The 18,027-nt window shown below is 41.2% G+C and overlaps 1 protein-coding gene across 4 annotated transcripts in view; it reads left to right on the top strand.

Moving 5' to 3' along the window:
- LOC117413492 (glucocorticoid receptor) overlaps positions 1–18,027 on the top strand; it is a 60,315-nt gene that overhangs the window by 38,978 nt on the left and 3,310 nt on the right. For 3 of the 4 annotated variants that reach the window (XM_058996976.1, XM_034908484.2, XM_034908483.2), the window contains exons 3-9: positions 348–502; positions 8,017–8,043; positions 10,350–10,466; positions 13,265–13,543; positions 13,886–14,030; positions 14,334–14,464; positions 17,830–17,987. In XM_058996976.1, coding sequence (XP_058852959.1) covers positions 348–502; positions 8,017–8,043; positions 10,350–10,466; positions 13,265–13,543; positions 13,886–14,030; positions 14,334–14,464; positions 17,830–17,987 — 1,012 coding nt within the window. The remainder of the gene's footprint in view (positions 1–347; positions 503–8,016; positions 8,044–10,349; positions 10,467–13,264; positions 13,544–13,885; positions 14,031–14,333; positions 14,465–17,829; positions 17,988–18,027) is intronic. The other variant, XM_058996977.1, reaches the window with a different exon arrangement.

Raw genomic sequence — 18,027 nt, 5'->3', positions numbered from 1 at the left:
TTATTTGCACTGCACCTATACTTACAACACCCCCTTAATGTGGTGTTTATTAATTTGTTTTTGTTTTTGTTTTCTGATAGTGGCAGTGATTGAAAATAAACTGCAGGACTTCATTGCTTGTAGATTCTAGCCTCCACTGTTTTTAAAAGTATCAACTCCAACCAAATGAATTTCTTTCTTACGAAGCTACACTAGCAGGGACTTTACAGCCACACCTCATAATGAAATAGTGGAGATAAAAAAATATTTTGCAAGATTTTTTTGTATGGTGTGCTATTTAAATGTTCAAATCCTGGTTCTGTGTTCTTGTGTCTGAATTCCTGTGTCTGTTCTGTTTCTATTTTCAGTCCTACGAGTCGGCAAGATTCTGGTTCTTCTGCGGCAGCCTCCACCAAGTCTACTCACAAGACCTGTCTTGTGTGCTCGGATGAAGCTTCTGGGTGCCATTATGGGGTCCTTACATGTGGGAGCTGCAAAGTGTTTTTTAAAAGGGCAGTAGAAGGTAAGGTGTTGTATGTCTAGGTATATGCTTATGCTGCACAAGAGTGCTGGTTTGGCAGGAACTTTTTACCAGAAACCCATTTGACAAGAAGATCATACTGTGCGTACTGGAGTTGTATGTTGTTCTTGTATTGTTATTCTAAACATGGAAGGGGTTGGTACAGTAATGTTCTATTTTCTTCAGAAAAGACTGTTGAAACTGCAAACACCATACTGGGACAGAGCACAATAAATTAATCTTTAAACTGGTATCCGAGAGGAAGGAAGAGCCTAATGACAAGCGAAACCGTTACCGCTGCAGGTTTATAATAATAGCTCAAGGGCTGTATTGCATATTTTAAGTGCAGAAATGTTTTGATAGAAATATTTTATAAGGTACGCATTGGGGGCTTAATGCAAGGGAAAATAAAACCTGGTCTACTTTTGGATGCTTTCTGAAGATTGCTCTATTAGAACTAGACATGTACTCAAGGGAGAAGTGGTTTGTGCATATTAAGAAAATAATTGGTCCAAGTTCCGTGGTAGAAAACCAAGTTTTTCTATACAAGCACAGATGCATAAAGACATCAAAACAAATCACTGCCTTCAAAAACAGCAGACCATGTAAGAGTAATGGTATTCCCTAAGCTTTTTGATTTCAAATGTTTTGGGCTTTGTTCCATAAGCAATGGGGCTGACATTTTCTTTTTCATCCACAGCTTCAAACATACAAGTTCAGCCTTCCTCAATTAGCCATTGCCTGCATGTGATCTACCTTGTCCACAAAACAGCACTACAGCAATTAAAGGAAGACCATGTCATTCAAATGCATTCTAAAATGACAAACCAAACCACACACTGAGTTTATATACCATCATCTGCCTTTTGTGCAACTTCCTATACAGATGAGAAACTGATTCAGATAATTACAACCACGTTTTACACTCCACACATGTGATATCGAGCTAGTCCAGGCTGGCAACAGTTCATTTTTACCATCATAACTGATTTAAACAACAACCAACGATGTCTGTCCTCTTACACCTAATGGATGTTTTTGAATTGTGTAGAACACCATCACAACTTGACTTTTACATAGATTTTGTCTTTTAAAAAAAAAAAAAAAAAAAGAGTAAGTAGTGGGGTTCCGAAAAATATATAGCATTATACGTCCCCAAGTGTTGCTGCAAATGTTTAAATAACGTACCTGTAATTTTTCTTTGCATTGTTAACACCCTGGCAACTTTTTACACTATAACTTTAAAGTCTGTTGTAAAGCTCTTTCCGAAATGTCCGCTCTAGTGCACTGACAGTGTAAGGATTATTGACCACATTGTCAAACAGGTAACACAGCAATAACGATCCATGATGTGATAGGGAACTTAAAGCCAACTTAAAACTTCCTGCAGTGACTTTGAGGACAGATCTCAAACCCCAGTGTAGTACAGCAGCCATTTTGAAAAAAAAAGACTTGAAACAGACTTTAAAGTTAGTTCTAAATGTAAAAAAGTTGTCAAGATGTTAACAATGAAAAGAAAAATTACAGGGACATTATTTAAACAGTTGTAGCCACACGTGAGGACGTATAATGCTATATTTTTCGGAACCCTGCTGCTTCCTCTTTAAGAGATGATTCCTCAAGCTATGCACACTCTCCTCTAAAATCCAGTTATGAGATTATCAGATGGCATGCAAATGACTGTGCTTTGTTTGTTTAAATGTGTTTATACAGTACATGAATGTCCTATGAGCATTGTTTCCCTTTACTAATGAGGCACTTTCCCAACGGAGACCCTGGAGTTAGTACAGCAGCATCCCTGTCTTGCACAGCACAGTGCTTCCACTGCAGGTGCTTTGAATCTTCCTTCCACAGAAAGCAGAGGCAGTTCCCATTTAAAAGACAGTCCCCCTCAAACAACAACCTGTTTCTTGCTAGAGTTTTTATTTGGTACTTTTAGCATTTGAACCAACACCAACACCCCTTAAGCTCTGCAGTGGCTTTGGCGAGATGTTTTAGCCCTGCAGATAATGCATTGTTAGGATTTCAGAGGGGGTTAATTATGATGAGTAAGTAGAACTAATGATGGGGATCTAAAAAGATCTTGAAATATTAATATATTCAGAAGAAAAAAAAATATGCAGCTGTTTGAAAGAGCAAAGCTAAAATGTGTGGTGCATGCCAACCCATGCGAGTGCAAACAAAACCCCATCTGGTGAATAGATTTAGATCTTCAAACACAGGTTACTTTAAGCATTCCTCTGAGCAACACCTATCACTTTTACCCACGTCATCCTCCCATTCCACCTACAAAGTTGGACCAGAGTCAGTTTGTTGTTACAGGTTTATATAGATTGTAACATTAACTAAAACCAATTGTGACTGTAAAAAAAAAAAACACTCTAGCCAACTGTGGCAGGCTGGCTCGCAGTGGTGATGTGGATGACGTCACGGACCAGGAAGTAACTCAAACCAAACAGTGGATGGGCAGTTGAAGCTGAGTGTTAGTGCACTCAGCGTATTTAATAAACAAAACAAAATATTAAACAAAAACACAAAACAAAAAGGCGCGAGGGCCAAACGAATAAACAAACAAACAAGTAAGTGTCGTGCTGGCTAATCCAGCACGTTTTAGCAATTGTTTTTTTAAATGTTATTTTCTCTCTCCGTTCTCCCGTACTCTCCTCTACACTCTCAACCCCGAGTGCAGAGTGCTGCTGGTTTATATACTCTGGCCGAGGGATTAACTAGTTGGTAATTATCTTATTATCCCTCGGCCAGAGTCTGCACGCGTTTGGTAAGGATGCATGACTGTCAGCTAGTTAAATAATCAGTAGCTGATCAGCCATGCATCCTCACGGGGTTTTTAAATATAATAACAAAAGACGCGGCGCTTTTACCCGCGCCGCAAACAAAAATACAAATAATAATAAATAGGGGCGGGACACTCCGCCACACATGCCCCCCCTTGTGCGCAGCACACATGGCCTTTTCGGCCACCTCCCCCCTTAGTCCCCAAAGTCCCGGTCAGCAGTCCCGGCGCAGGAACAGGGGCAGCAACGGGCCAAAGGTGGCGGCCACGGTGGGATGTCCTCCTCCCACCCAAACAGCCGTAGTGTTCCAATGGCCCGCGCACCGGCCAGCTCCTCTGGCCAAAAAATTTTTGGGGGTGGTCTCCAGACCTGCCCCCCCTTCTTCATGGCCGACAGCTCCCCTCCGTGGGGCTCTGGCCACCCTTTCTCCTGCAGCGAAATTGCTGCGGGGGAAGCTGGTCTCCTGACCTCCCCCCCCTTCTTCATGGCTGACAGCTGCCCTTCACGGGGCTCCAGCCACAGTATTTCCTGCCGCGAAAGTGCGGCTGGGGAAGCTGGTCTCCTGACCTCCCCCCCCTTTTCCATGGCTGGCAGCTCCCCTTCGTGGGGCTCTGACCACATGATCTCCGGCCGCGAAAGTGCGGCTGGGGGAGCTGGTCTCCTGACCTCCCCCCCTTTCTTCATGGCCGGCAGCTCCCCTCCGTGGGGCTCCGACCACAGTGTAGTGACCCCAGGCGAAGCAGGATCCCTGGCGACCCCAGGCAAAGCAGGATCCCTGGCGACCCCAGGCGAAGCAGGATCCCTGGCGACCCCAGGCGAAGCAGGATCCCTGGCGACCCCAGGCGAAGCAGGATCCCTGGCGACCCCAGGCGAAGCAGGATCCCTGGCGACCCCAGGCGATGTGGAACAGGCAGCCCCAGGCGATGCGAGGCAGGCATCCCTGGGTGGTGCGAGGCAGGGCAGGAGCAGTCCTTCCCATGACGGTGGATGTGGAACCAGCAGGTATTCACCCTCTGCTGGTGGAGGTGGGAGGGGAAAGCAGTCCTCCCACAGCGGCTGAGACGGAACCAGCAGGTATTCACCCTCTGCTGGTGGAGCTGGGAGTGGCAAGCAGTCCTCCCACGGCGGCTGAGGCGGAACCAGCAGGTATTCATCCTCTGCTGGTGGAGGTGGGAGGGGCAAGCAGTCCTCCCACGACGGTTGAGGCAGAACCAGCAGGCATTCATCCTCTGCTGGTGGAGGTGGGAGGGGCAAGCAGTCCTCCCACGACGGTGGAGGCGGAACCAGCAGGCATTCACCCTCTGCTGGTGGAGGTGGGAGGGGCAAGCAGTCCTCCCACGACGGTGGATGTGGAACCAGCAGGCATTCACCCTCTGCTGGTGGAGGTGGCGGAGGCAGAGGCAGCTCTTGCTGCTCTGCTCCTGGTGATGGTGGAGACAGAAGCAGCTCCTGCTGCTCTGCTCCTGGTGGTGGTGGAGGCAGAGGCGATGGGGCGGATGCTGGCCACTCAGAGGGAGGCTGTGGCGGTGCTGGCTCCCTCTGCTGTGGCGGCTGGGCTGGTGTGTGCCGTGCTCCCTTCAGCAGCATAAATAGAGGCTGCTGGGGAACACCAGCATCCTGCCCTTCTCCCCCCCAGAAAAATTCAGGGGGTTGAGCCTGTAACTCCTCCCCTTCTGGCTCTTGGGACTGCAGCTTGGGTCCTACGGCTGTGGAAGCGCAGACTTCCACCTCTTGGGCTATGGACGCACCGACTCCCCCCTCTTTGGGCTGTGGACGCACCGACTCCTCCCTCTTGGGCTGTGGACGCACCGACTCCTCCCTCTTGGGCTGTGGACGCACCGACTCCCCCCTCTTGGGCGTAGGACGTTCGGGCTCCTCCCACTCGGGCGTAGGACGTTCGGGCTCCTCCCACTCGGGCGTAGGACGTTCGGGCTCCTCCCACTCGGGCGTAGGACGTTCGGGCTCCTCCCACTCGGGCGTAGGACGTTCGGGCTCCTCCCCAGGCTGTGGAGGCGAAACCAGCAGGCATTCTCCCTCTGCTGGTGGAGACAGTAGCGATGGCTCCTCTCCCTCTGATGCTGGAGACGGTAGCGATGGCTCCTCTCCCTCTGATGCTGGAGATGGCAGCGATGGCTCCTCTCCCTCTGATGCTGGAGACGGTAGCGATGGCTCCTCTCCCTCTGATGCTGGAGACGGTAGCGATGGCTCCTCTCCCTCTGATGCTGGAGACGGCAGCGATGGCTCCTCTCCCTCTGGCGCTGGAGACGGCAGCGATGGCTCCTCTCCCTCTGGCGCTGGAGACGGCAGCGATGGCTCCTCTCCCTCTGGCGCTGGAGACGGCAGCGATGGCTCCTCTCCCTCTGGCGCTGGAGACGGCAGCGATGGCTCCTCTCCCTCTGGCGCTGGAGACGGCAGCGATGGCTCCTCTCCCTCTGATGCTGGAGACGGCAGCGATGGCTCCTCTCCCTCTGGCGCTGGAGACGGCAGCGATGGCTCCTCTCCCTCTGGCGCTGGAGACGGCAGCGATGGCTCCTCTCCCTCTGGCGCTGGAGACGGCAGCGATGGCTCCTCTCCCTCTGGCGCTGGAGACGGCAGCGATGGCTCCTCTCCCTCTGGCGCTGGAGACGGCAGCGATGGCTCCTCTCCCTCTGGCGCTGGAGACGGCAGCAGCAGGGTCTCTCCCATATCCGCAGCCAGGTAGTTGAACACCATGGCTGCGATGTCTGGGAGGGAAGCTGGGTGGTGTTGCTGTTCCCAGGCCTCCCAGCGCTCCCCATCTCTTGCCCACAGGAGGTTGATCACTGCAGGGAGGGCTTCCTCATAATCCCTCCCCGGCTCCACCAGCCAGTCCCAGACTCCCTCAGAGGAGAGTGCATTCGTCCTCTTTGGAGGATGCAGGTCCTCCCTCACTGGACGCTCTGGCTCCTCTTTCTCCTGCCATGGAGGGGGTTGGTCTGGTGCCACGTGCCCAACCTCACCAACCGCGAAGCACCACTCCTCACCCTTCAGGCAGGTGAGGCAGATATCCAGTGTGGCAAGGTAAGGCTGATGTTGCTGCGCCTCCTGCTGCTGTTGTTGCTGCTGCTGCTGCTTTCTCCTCCGGCTACTTTTCCCCATTTTTAATTTGAAAAAAAAAACGAACAAACAAAAAAAAAAACGCACTTTTCAATCCTGGTCCGGCTGTTGGAGGCGTTGTTTGTCCCACGCAGGACACCATATGTGGCAGGCTGGCTCGCAGTGGTGATGTGGATGACGTCACGGACCAGGAAGTAACTCAAACCAAACAGTGGATGGGCAGTTGAAGCTGAGTGTTAGTGCACTCAGCGTATTTAATAAACAAAACAAAATATTAAACAAAAACACAAAACAAAAAGGCGCGAGGGCCAAACGAATAAACAAACAAACAAGTAAGTGTCGTGCTGGCTAATCCAGCACGTTTTAGCAATTGTTTTTTTAAATGTTATTTTCTCTCTCCGTTCTCCCGTACTCTCCTCTACACTCTCAACCCCGAGTGCAGAGTGCTGCTGGTTTATATACTCTGGCCGAGGGATTAACTAGTTGGTAATTATCTTATTATCCCTCGGCCAGAGTCTGCACGCGTTTGGTAAGGATGCATGACTGTCAGCTAGTTAAATAATCAGTAGCTGATCAGCCATGCATCCTCACGGGGTTTTTAAATATAATAACAAAAGACGCGGCGCTTTTACCCGCGCCGCAAACAAAAATACAAATAATAATAAATAGGGGCGGGACACTCCGCCACACCAACATTATTGAGAGCATCAGAATCTGTGGAAATGAGGAACCTATCTATCTGTCTGTCGTTGTGTGACACATTTTTAAACGCACTTACATAGTGAACTTTGTGAGTCACAGTGATCTACTTTCTTTCTAGTAATTCAGTAGTAAAAATCAATTTGGTGGCATGTAGAATGTAAGTATTGTAGTTCTTCTGAGTCTGTACACAACAGTCATACTTCGCTCCTTTGTGCACTTATGAGAGAACTGGCTTCCTATGAGATGAGTAAGTGAATAGAAACCCAATGAGTCACTGTAATAAACTGGGGTACTGGTATCTGCAAGGGTTGGGCAGGAAACGTCCAGTTGTTTACTGAACAGTGTGAAGATAAATAAGTCGATTTTTAAGTTGAAAATGACAAAAAGGGGAGGAAATGATTTGTCATTTGTATGACAAACCAAGCTCTCTTTTTTATCAGTGTCAATCAAACGAAACGAAAAAAAAAACTGTGAATGAACCCTTCTGAGGAACTTTGCCCTGCTTTTGAGTTTGGTAAAAACTGATCTTCTTTGTCATCTGTCTTCTTTGTATGAGGGAAGTGAGCACTAATGTAGGTGGGTGCAAGCGATGTATGCACTCGGAAGATGTTTCTGTTGTGATTGGATGCAAGCATGATCAGAAGGCTTATCCCAAACTTTCAAATTCCAATGCATAGGGGTTCTGAACCTTGAAATACATAGAGAATCCCTTCATAAGTGTGAAAAGTAAAACCACATATACAGTATATCTCAAAAATAACAGATATGATTCAGGATGTACAGGTATTGTACAAATGCTTGGAATATGTGCTGATAAAATAAATGTCATTTTTAATTCCTGTCATCTCAATGTGTTTTTCTTCTTCCATTCTAACAGTAAGACATCCTTTATTATAGCTGTTATTTTTGTTTTTTTCCCCCTTTTCTCCTGTTCTCACGTTGATGAAGGATGGAGGGCTCGGCAAAACATGGATGGTAAATAACATACTTTAACTCAATCATTTTGTTACTTAATCAGAATTAATGATCTACAGTATATATGTGCTGTAGAATGCATGGTTGTGATTATTTACTGTAAAATGCGTTCTGCGTTCCTGTCACTGCAGTCATGTAAAAGATATCAATAAACTCTTGAATTTGTTAATTCTAATGTAACTGTTCCCTTGACACCATGGTCTACTGCATTAAATATCCCAGGGAGTATTTGTAGTCATTTTTAATCATATCGTAGCATGAGGAACTACACTTTTTGACAATCCAGCCGTTCTTCCTTTCTTAAGAAACTTTATAATACATGTAGACGTGGGTTTTTTTGTATTGTGTACTTATTTATCAGTACTTTTTTATGTGTTTTTTTCTTTATATTTAGTTTGGTTATTTATTTATTTATTTTTTTAAATCTGTGCCAGAATTAATATTTCATCCTAGGTTTTGTTTCTTTTTGGTGCTGTTTTACATCTTTATTAAGGACTCTAATTTAGATTCAGGGTTTTTAGAAACAGTTTTTGTAACACATTACAGTACACACAATGAATCATTTCTACCCATGCCACCATAAAGATGTTGATGGTATGTGGTGATCGCAACTTTGAGTTCCATTTCCTCTTCGCAGAAATTAGGAGTTGATTTTGTGCTTCTCTGTTTTATTGTTCTGTTAAAATCGAGAAGCTGTGAAGTTTCTATGGAGTTCGGCCCTTTGTAGAGTCACAGTATTTAATCCACTTTTTGTGTGCACTTAGAATGAGTTGTCTTAAGTTTCTACCATGCCTGTGTTTGTTTTATTGTTGATTACTACTCGTTTTGAATAACCACAGAAACTGTGTGCGTCTCTATGTACTGAATGTTGCCATGCAACACAGAGTATTGATCACAGCACGTACATTGTATAATAACGTATTTTTAATGTTAGCATTGTAAGTTACACTTGTCACTCAATAGGAGATTTCTGAGAGAGAGCCGTCTCCTCTCTTGTTCCCCTTCAAGTGTGCTTCTCAATGTTAATGCTAATGAATTATAAAATGCTTATCGGTGGAGCTTGGCTCCTTTTTTGTTGGCCCATTAAAAATGTCTTGCAGTATAAAGTACTAGAAAATCTGCATTTAAAAAAAAAAAAAGAAAAAAAGGAATACAAATCGATGGCCTCTGCTGCATTATATAATTAATTATATTCCCAATATATTATTATTTATTTTGAACAACATGCAGCACACAAGTCTCTATCTCAGTACGTATGATGGTTTACTGGCTGTTGAGTTTGATGCAACACTGCACATTATTGTGTTGGAAAACAGATAATGGTGTTCCATTGAAGTAGAGCATACTATAGGGCAGGCATGGGGTTGCATTGGATTAATGTGCAATATAGGGACCTGTGCCTTTAAGGTGCATAAATAGCCTTTCACTTTCAGTCCTTGGTTCAAATTCAGCCTGTAAATCAGTTTAATCCTCAGCATTAGGAGGGGTGGTCCCCTGTGTGTGACTGTATCCTGTGCTGTCATTGCATCCATCTGTCATGAGCACTGAATTCACAAAACACATCCAAATATGTTGTCCCAACAGTGACACTGCATGTCATCTTCGTCCATGTGTCCTTCTTTTTAATTCACACCATCGCTGAACGTGTGTTTGCTTCGCAAAGGCTACCCAATCCTCTCTGTTGGGTTCTTAACACTGAGAATGCAGGACCAGCCCACTGTAATCTCTTTGAATAATAGCAACTAGAAGTTAGAATCAGAACAACAGCAGCTTAGTAACATATAGCAATAGCACTGATTGCAGATATTATATATTTGCCTTTATATGTCTTTATTGGCCTCCCTTGTTGTTTTGTTGCCCAGCCTACTTGGCTGGGGATGCTGTCCCCTGTGTTGCAGATGGTGGTGTGTTACGGGATCTGACAGATCTCAGAGATTCTCATTACGTACCTGCAAGTCCTCCTGAAGTCAGGAAATACTTGTGTGGTTTATTCCTGATAGATTGTTTCTTTGTAAAGAAGCTCATGAGTCGAGCAGAAATAGAAAGTGCACAAGTTCAATTCATTACAAACAAATCATTACTCATAAAACAAACTAATGAAGCACGTAAAGGGTAATTTTAAATATCAGTTGTTAGTCATAGCAGAACGTGAGAGGTCTTCAGACGAGATGTACATGTTAACAGGCTCACGTGGATTAAACAGTATAGCTACTGCTCATCCATGCAATTAGTTTCTGATGTAGCCAAGTGCTATTGGATGCTGTGTAATCCTCTATGATGTTTCTTTTTTTTTTTTCTTCTCCTAGGACAACACAATTATTTGTGTGCTGGGAGAAATGACTGCATCATCGACAAGATTCGCAGGAAAAACTGTCCTGCGTGCCGGTTTCGGAAGTGTCTGCAGGCGGGGATGAACTTAGAAGGTAAAATAGCTACCCTAGTAACTGAGCTGCTCCTTCCTGTAACTATATTATTTCTTCCTAGTTTCATGTTGTTACAGTTGTTTTATTCCTTTGCCTTAATACTTGTTTCAAAATACAGGCCTTATGTATTGAAGTTTTGCTTCCATATCTTCCAAATTAAAAAAACATCACACTTCCATTGACCAACAATAAAGCATGTTAACAAAGAATCACATCCTGGGTTCAGACAGGCGGTCCCTTGGTTATTACAGAAACAATGATGCAGCAAGTACAGATAAGTGAAGAATGGGGGGAATATATATACAATTACTTAGAAAATCGGAAAGAGAACCTTTAGAATACGTTCGGTTTGTAGATGATATTTTTGGGGTTTGGACACATGAAGAAGAGTCTCTTTTCCAGTTTCATAAAACGGCAAATGAAATACACAGTAATATTAAGGTGGACCTTCGATGGACAAGGAAAGAAATAGAATTTTTAGATACCATAGTAAAACTTGAAGAAGGTTCAATTGAGACTGACCTCTTCTGTAAACCTGCTGACATGCACCAGTATTTGCACATGTCCTCTGCACATCCGATACACACTAAAAGGGCAATCCCAAAGGGTCTAGGAATAAGAATACGAAGAATATGCTCTAAAGAAAGTGACTATGTAAAACAAAGAAATGTATTAAAAACAAATCTTAAAAAAACAGGATACAAAGAAAGAATTATAGAGATGGAGTTAAGAAAAGTGGATAAACTAAAAAGAGATGATCTACTAGATTATAAAAATAGAGATAAAAAGGTCAAAAGAGTCCCATTAATAATGACTTACTCTAAACTTTTGCCCAATATTTCTAAGATAGTTTGGAAACACTTGCGGATTCTACATAATTCAGAAAAATTAAAAAAAAGTATTTCTTAAGGCCCCAGTGAGAAGCTAATTTAGGTGATATTTTTGTTCACAGTAAACATAAAAGAATAATTGACAAAATAGGTTCTTCGAACATGTGCACCAGTAAATGTAAAGTGTGTAAATACATAGACAAAAGTAAAAATATAATTAAACATAAGAACACCACATATCCACTAAAAACTAATACCTACTGTAAAAATAGCAATGTCGTTTATGGAATAGCCTGTGAAAAATGTGATGAAATCAAATATGTTGGAGAGACTGGAACTACTTTATATAAAATAATTCAGAACCACCTTTCATTAATTAGAAATAAAAAAATGAATGAACCAATAGTACAGCACTTCACCAGTCAGGGACATGACATAAATGATGTAAAGTTTGTAGTATTAGAACAGCTCAAATTAGACAATGCGACATATAGAAGAATAAAAGAAAGTAAATGGATAAATAGACTGAACACGATTATGCCAGCGGGACTCAACAGAAAAGAATGAACTAATTAACTTCAATAAATATATTACATTTAAATAAATAAACAAAATTCATTCAAAAGTTGAGCATGCTGATGCGCTGGGGAGGCCAAATCTAGACTGATCCTCAGAGCCAGCATTGCATGATATAATAAAAATATAAGTTTATATAAAGTAGTGTTCATTAGAATTAATACAGATTCAAAGATAGAAGTAAAAATGATGTCACAATATATAGAACACCATTACATCATGTAAGAATAAATCATGGATTTGAATGTAAACAATAACAAGTAGTAATGTTTTGATTCAAACACAGGCTCCCTTGAGAAAGATATGTACAACATATCGAAACGTTGGGCAGCTGGCTCTTTGAGCTAATATATATATATATATATATATATATATATATATATATATATATATATATATATATATATATATATATAATCTATGTATGTATGTGTGTGTGTGTGTGTGTGTGTATATATATATATATATATATATATATATATATATATACACACACACATACATACATAGATTTTTATATATATATATATATATATATATATATATATATATATATATATATATATATATATATAATGTATATGTGTATATGCGCCTGTCCTAAAGATAAGGGTCCTTCTACCTTAATAGGAGGGAATTAATCCACAAACAGACCATTAATGACCAGTTTGGTGTTCATTGAAAATAACTCCTAGCCTCCTTCTGTTTGAGCTGGTTGTTGTTGTTTGCTGAAGGTCATCCCACCTACTGGTTTTCTTCAGAATGGCAGCTAATGAATCGTGAAACTTCAGTCTGTTGAATGGTCATCAGTAAATGTGTGTTGGCTTCTGCGTTTAGTGAGCCAGCTCCACTCAGTAACATGATTCACACAGTCTTCCGTGCTGGAGATGAGATGCCGTTAATGCAGTATTTGTGTGTTAGAAAGGGGTCGTTTGTTGGTTTGTGAGTCACTGAACACATTGAAAAACCGGTGCAGGCACATACAGAAGATCCTTGAAATCCATGAAATAAACGTAAGGTGATAATGAAATACAGTTTGATCATCTGGTATAAAAATGTGTTGGACACGATCAATGTGTAAGGGTCCCCATTTGTTTAATGTGGGCCCTAAAATTGTAAATAAAAATAGTAGAACATCTTTTTGTTTTTGTTGTAATCGTTCCTGTTTTTGAAGACACAGGTTCATTTTAACATGTTTTTGGTATGCCACCTTCCTTTCAAGATCACATATAATATTCGAGAAGATTTTCTTTTGAGAATTCTGTATAGAACATTTCAATGTAACGCTTTTGATAACTGAGGCCAGAGCACTATTGCCAGAAATACTTTTGTTTCTTGCCTGGGTTCAGTTGAATATTTACAATCTTATTTATCTTTTTTTTATTTTTTTAGCACGGAAAACAAAGAAGCTCAACAAATTGAAGGGAATTCAGGCGCCCGTTGAGCAAGCAACACCGCTACCAGATGAGCGGTCACAGGCGCTGGTCCCCAAATCGATGCCACAGCTAACGCCAACCATGCTGTCACTCTTGGAGGCCATCGAGCCAGAAATTATCTACTCGGGATACGACAGCACCATACCTGACACGTCCACGCGCCTTATGAGCACACTGAACAGGCTAGGGGGAAGACAAGTGGTAGCTGCAGTAAAGTGGGCAAAGTCATTACCAGGTTTGAAACCCTTCACGCTTCTCTGTTTTAAGAAGCAATCACTTGCATTCAGAACTGCAGAAAGCCAACATGTTTTGTTTTGACATCGGCAATGCTCCAAAACCTCTTTTTATTTATTTTTCTTCAAAAATGATCTTGGTCTAGCCTTTCATTTATGACATCTAAGAAATGTCCTTGTTTCAATCTTCTGTGCTTTTTTCTTTTTTTTTTGGTGAAGTTTCTTTGGACTGAAGTTTAAAAAAATATATATATATATATATATATATATATATATATATATATATATATATATATATATATATATATATATATATATATTTTTTTTTTTTTTTTTCTATCCAGGGTTTAGAAGCCTGCACCTTGATGATCAGATGACCCTGCTGCAGTGTTCCTGGCTGTTTCTCATGTCTTTTAGTCTGGGTTGGAGATCCTACAAGCAGTCTAATGGAAGCATGTTGTGCTTTGCACCAGACCTAGTCATAAACGAGTAAGCGTCTCATAAGAATGTTTGGGTATAAATTAATTTGACAAAAACCTTGAATTTCTTTTCAAGTTACTGGTAGTACAAGGTTTGAGGATCCCACACTGATATATGTACAGTACAATAACAAAGCATTTGAAAAGGAAGTCAAAATATGACCCAATATATAGTACAATATGTTGTGTAAAAAAAATCTGTTTTACTTTATAGTCAGTGCTGTGAATTGATTTGGATTAGAATCCAGTAGATCTGTTTGAAATGGATTGCAGTGGGGTAGTTCTAAGTGGATTTCTTTTTTCATTGATACAGCGAGAGAATGAAGCTCCCTTACATGTTTGAACAGTGTGAACAAATGCTGAAGATTTCAAACGAGTTAGTACGACTTCAGCTTTCATATGATGAATACCTCTGCATGAAGGTTCTGTTGCTGCTCAGTTCAGGTAAGTTTGATTTGTGATTCTGCATAGTAAGGTTTATTTATTTATTTATTTATTTATTTATTTATTTATAAAGTCAGGCTTAGACTATTTTACTATGTTGTGTTAGTAAAATATGTACAATATACATATGAAGTGATTTTTAAATCCATGTAATTTTACCAGGATACAATAAATAAACTCACTAATTTATATGTAATATTAGGAATGTACAGACGTGCTCAAATTTGTTGGTACCCTTACAGCTCATTGAAATAATGCTTCATTCCTCCTGAAAAGTTATGAAATTTAAAAGCTATTTTATCATGTATACTTGCATGCCTTTGGTATGTCATAGAATAAAGCAAAGAAGCTGTGAAAAGAGATGAATTATTGCTTATTCTACAAAGATATTCTAAAATGGCATGGACACAATTGTTGGTACCCCTTAGAAAAGATAATAAATAATTGGATTATAGTGATATTTCAAACTAATTAGTTTCTTTAATTAGTATCACACATGTCTCCAATCTTGTAATCAGTCATTCAGCCTATTTAAATGGAGAAAAGTAGTCACTGTGCTGTTTGGTATCATTGTGTACACCACACTGAACATGGACCAGAGAAAGCAAAGGAGAGAGTTGTCTGAGGAGATCAGAAAGAAATTAATAGACAAGCATGGTAAAGGTAAAGGCTACAAGACCATCTCCAAGCAGCTTGGTGTTCATGTGACAACAGTTGCAAATATTATTAAGAAGTTTAAGGTCCATGGAACTGTAGCCAACCTCCATGGGCGCGGCCGCAAGAGGAAAATCGACCCCAGATTGAACAGAAGGATAGTGCGAATGGTAGAAAAAGAACCAAGGATAACTACCAAAGAGATACAAGCTGAACTCCAAGGTGAAGGTACGTCAGTTTCTGATCGTACCATCCGTCGCTTTTTGAACGAAAGTGGAAGAAGACCCAGGAGGACTCCACTTTTGAAAGAAAAACATAAAAAAGCCAGACTGGAATTTGCTAAAATGCATATTGACAAGCCACAATCCTTCTGGGAGAATGTCCTTTGGACAGATGAGTCAAAACTGGAGCTTTTTGGCAAGTCACATCAGCTCTATGTTCACAGACGAAAAAATGAAGCTTTCAAAGAAAAGAACACCATACCTACAGTGAAACATGGAGGAGGCTCGGTTATGTTTTGGGGCTGCTTTGCTGCGCCTGGCACAGGGTGCCTTGAATCTGTGCAGGGCACAATGAAATCTGAAGACTATCAAGGCATTCTCGAGCGAAACGTACTGCCCAGTGTCAGAAAGCTCTGTCTCAGTCGCAGGTCATGGGTCCTCCAACAGGATAATGACCCAAAACACACAGCTAAAAGCACCCAAGAATGGATAAGAACAAAACATTGGACTATTCTGAAGTGGCCTTCTATGAGTCCTGATCTGAATCCTATCGAACATCTATGGAAAGAGCTGAAACTTGCAGTCTGGAGAAGGCACCCATCAAACCTGAGACAGCTGGAGCAGTTTGCTCAGGAAGAGTGGGCCAAACTACCTGTTAACAGGTGCAGAAGTCTCATTGAGAGCTACAGAAAACATTTGATTGCAGTGATTGCCTCTAAAGGTAGTGCAACAAAATATTAGGTTAGCGGTCCCATCATTTTTGTCCATGCCATTTTCATTTGTTTTATTATTTACAATATTATGTTGAATAAAAAATCAAAAGCAAAGTCTGATTTCTATTAAATATGGAATAAACAATGGTGGATGCCAAGTTATTTCAGAGAAAATTGTGCATTCTTCGTTTTTTGTGGAGGGGTACCAACAAATTTGAGCACGTCTGTATAAGTTTTTGTGATTTTATCAGATTTCATTTTTAAAAATATTAAAACAGTTTGTATGAACTCTCTGGAGTTCCAGAAGTTGCCCTGCTATAACTTTGAAAATAAAAAAACAAACAAAGAAAAACATATGTGCATTATAAATAGATACATAGATTGGAAACTTAACATGCTACAATTGTGCACACAGTGACTGAAGAGAATATGTCAGTATGACCTACTGTAGCAACCTGAGGAATTTAGGATTATCATCTTGATGACTGACCTAAAGCATTTATTTATGCACAGTAGTTACGTGTGTATTTATTTGACATTTGTATAAATGTAGTCGTTTTGTTTTCTTCCTTTTTTCTAGAAGTACTGTATATTTAACATAAAAAAATAAACAAGCTGTAGGCATCCTATATCCTTATGTGCACAGTATCGTCATGGTAACAACCAGGTCCACAAAGAGAGATTCTGGAACTCTGCATGAGAGATTGTACAGTAATTGCTGCACTTGTGATAACAATGCTTACAAGAATGTAGGATGTGTACGTCATTATTTTGGGGCACAATGCCCTTTTATCAGTGGCATCAGGAAAAAAAACAGAGAGCAACTGAGCCCGTTGAACTGCTTCCCCCTACTGATTTGCTTAATCCTTTAACAATAGTACAACAGTGGCCAACATCCTAGAACCTACAAAGAAGCCTGTTTCCATTTGCCCCTGAACGCTTCACTGAATTTTACTTTTTGATTCTCTACAATCTTTTATCTTGTATTTTGAACTCACTTGACCTTTGGAAACCTGCTGCATGAGATGCAATAAAAAAGATATTCTATAACCATTAAACCCTATATGAGCAATGTCTATGGTAATTACACTACTTAGTTTGTTCTTGTAAAACGTTCCTGGTTTTTATCTTGACGTTAACATATGTGTGCTCTCCACATACTTCACTACATGCTGAATTACATTGCTTCCAGTTTGTAGTGCAGTACTTTTGAACAGCTTCTTTTTCATTTACATTTTAATAATTCCTTTTCAACTGTAGGGAGCTGACTATTATGTTTTACAGCTATGACCAAACGTTTTTCCATCACCTACAATTTTAGGATTGAGACATGAATAAAAAATAATAAAACAAAAAATAAAAAAAAGATATCAACATAATTTTAGATATTTTATTTAACATCATGTATTCAAAGAAACTACAAAATGATATCGCAAAAAATTCTACCGGAAGCCGCAATAGTAGTACAATATTTCAGGTTAGATTTCGAATTTTCACATTTTTTTTTCTGTTTATTGTCAGTTTTTCATGAAGTATATGGAAAAACTACAAAGCAGAATGTAATTCAAGGTGTTAACATAACATTATTCATCAGGTTTCATTCGACTTTATGAAGCAAAATGACTTCATTCTATAATGTGGTGCAGAACTTTTGTCCATGGCTGTACATGATTATTGTGTCCATTGGATTCTATCATAGTGTGGGCCCTGATGCAGTTAGCAGTTCGAGTGCTGTACCTGGTGTTCTTTCTCATGTGTCCGGCTCTTTCCTCTGCAGTTCCTAAAGAGGGTCTGAAGAGCCAAGGTGTCTTTGATGAGATCCGCATGACCTACATCAAGGAGCTTGGAAAAGCCATCGTCAAGAGAGAGGAAAACTCCAGTCAAAATTGGCAGAGGTTTTATCAGCTGACAAAACTCCTAGACTCAATGCATGAAGTGAGTAATGGACCATTTACAGCTATGCAAAAACAAATCA

This window comes from Acipenser ruthenus, chromosome 23, assembly GCF_902713425.1.
Source record: "Acipenser ruthenus chromosome 23, fAciRut3.2 maternal haplotype, whole genome shotgun sequence".
Taxonomy (NCBI): domain Eukaryota; kingdom Metazoa; phylum Chordata; class Actinopteri; order Acipenseriformes; family Acipenseridae; genus Acipenser; species Acipenser ruthenus.
This window is presented reverse-complemented; position numbering and strand designations above follow the sequence as displayed.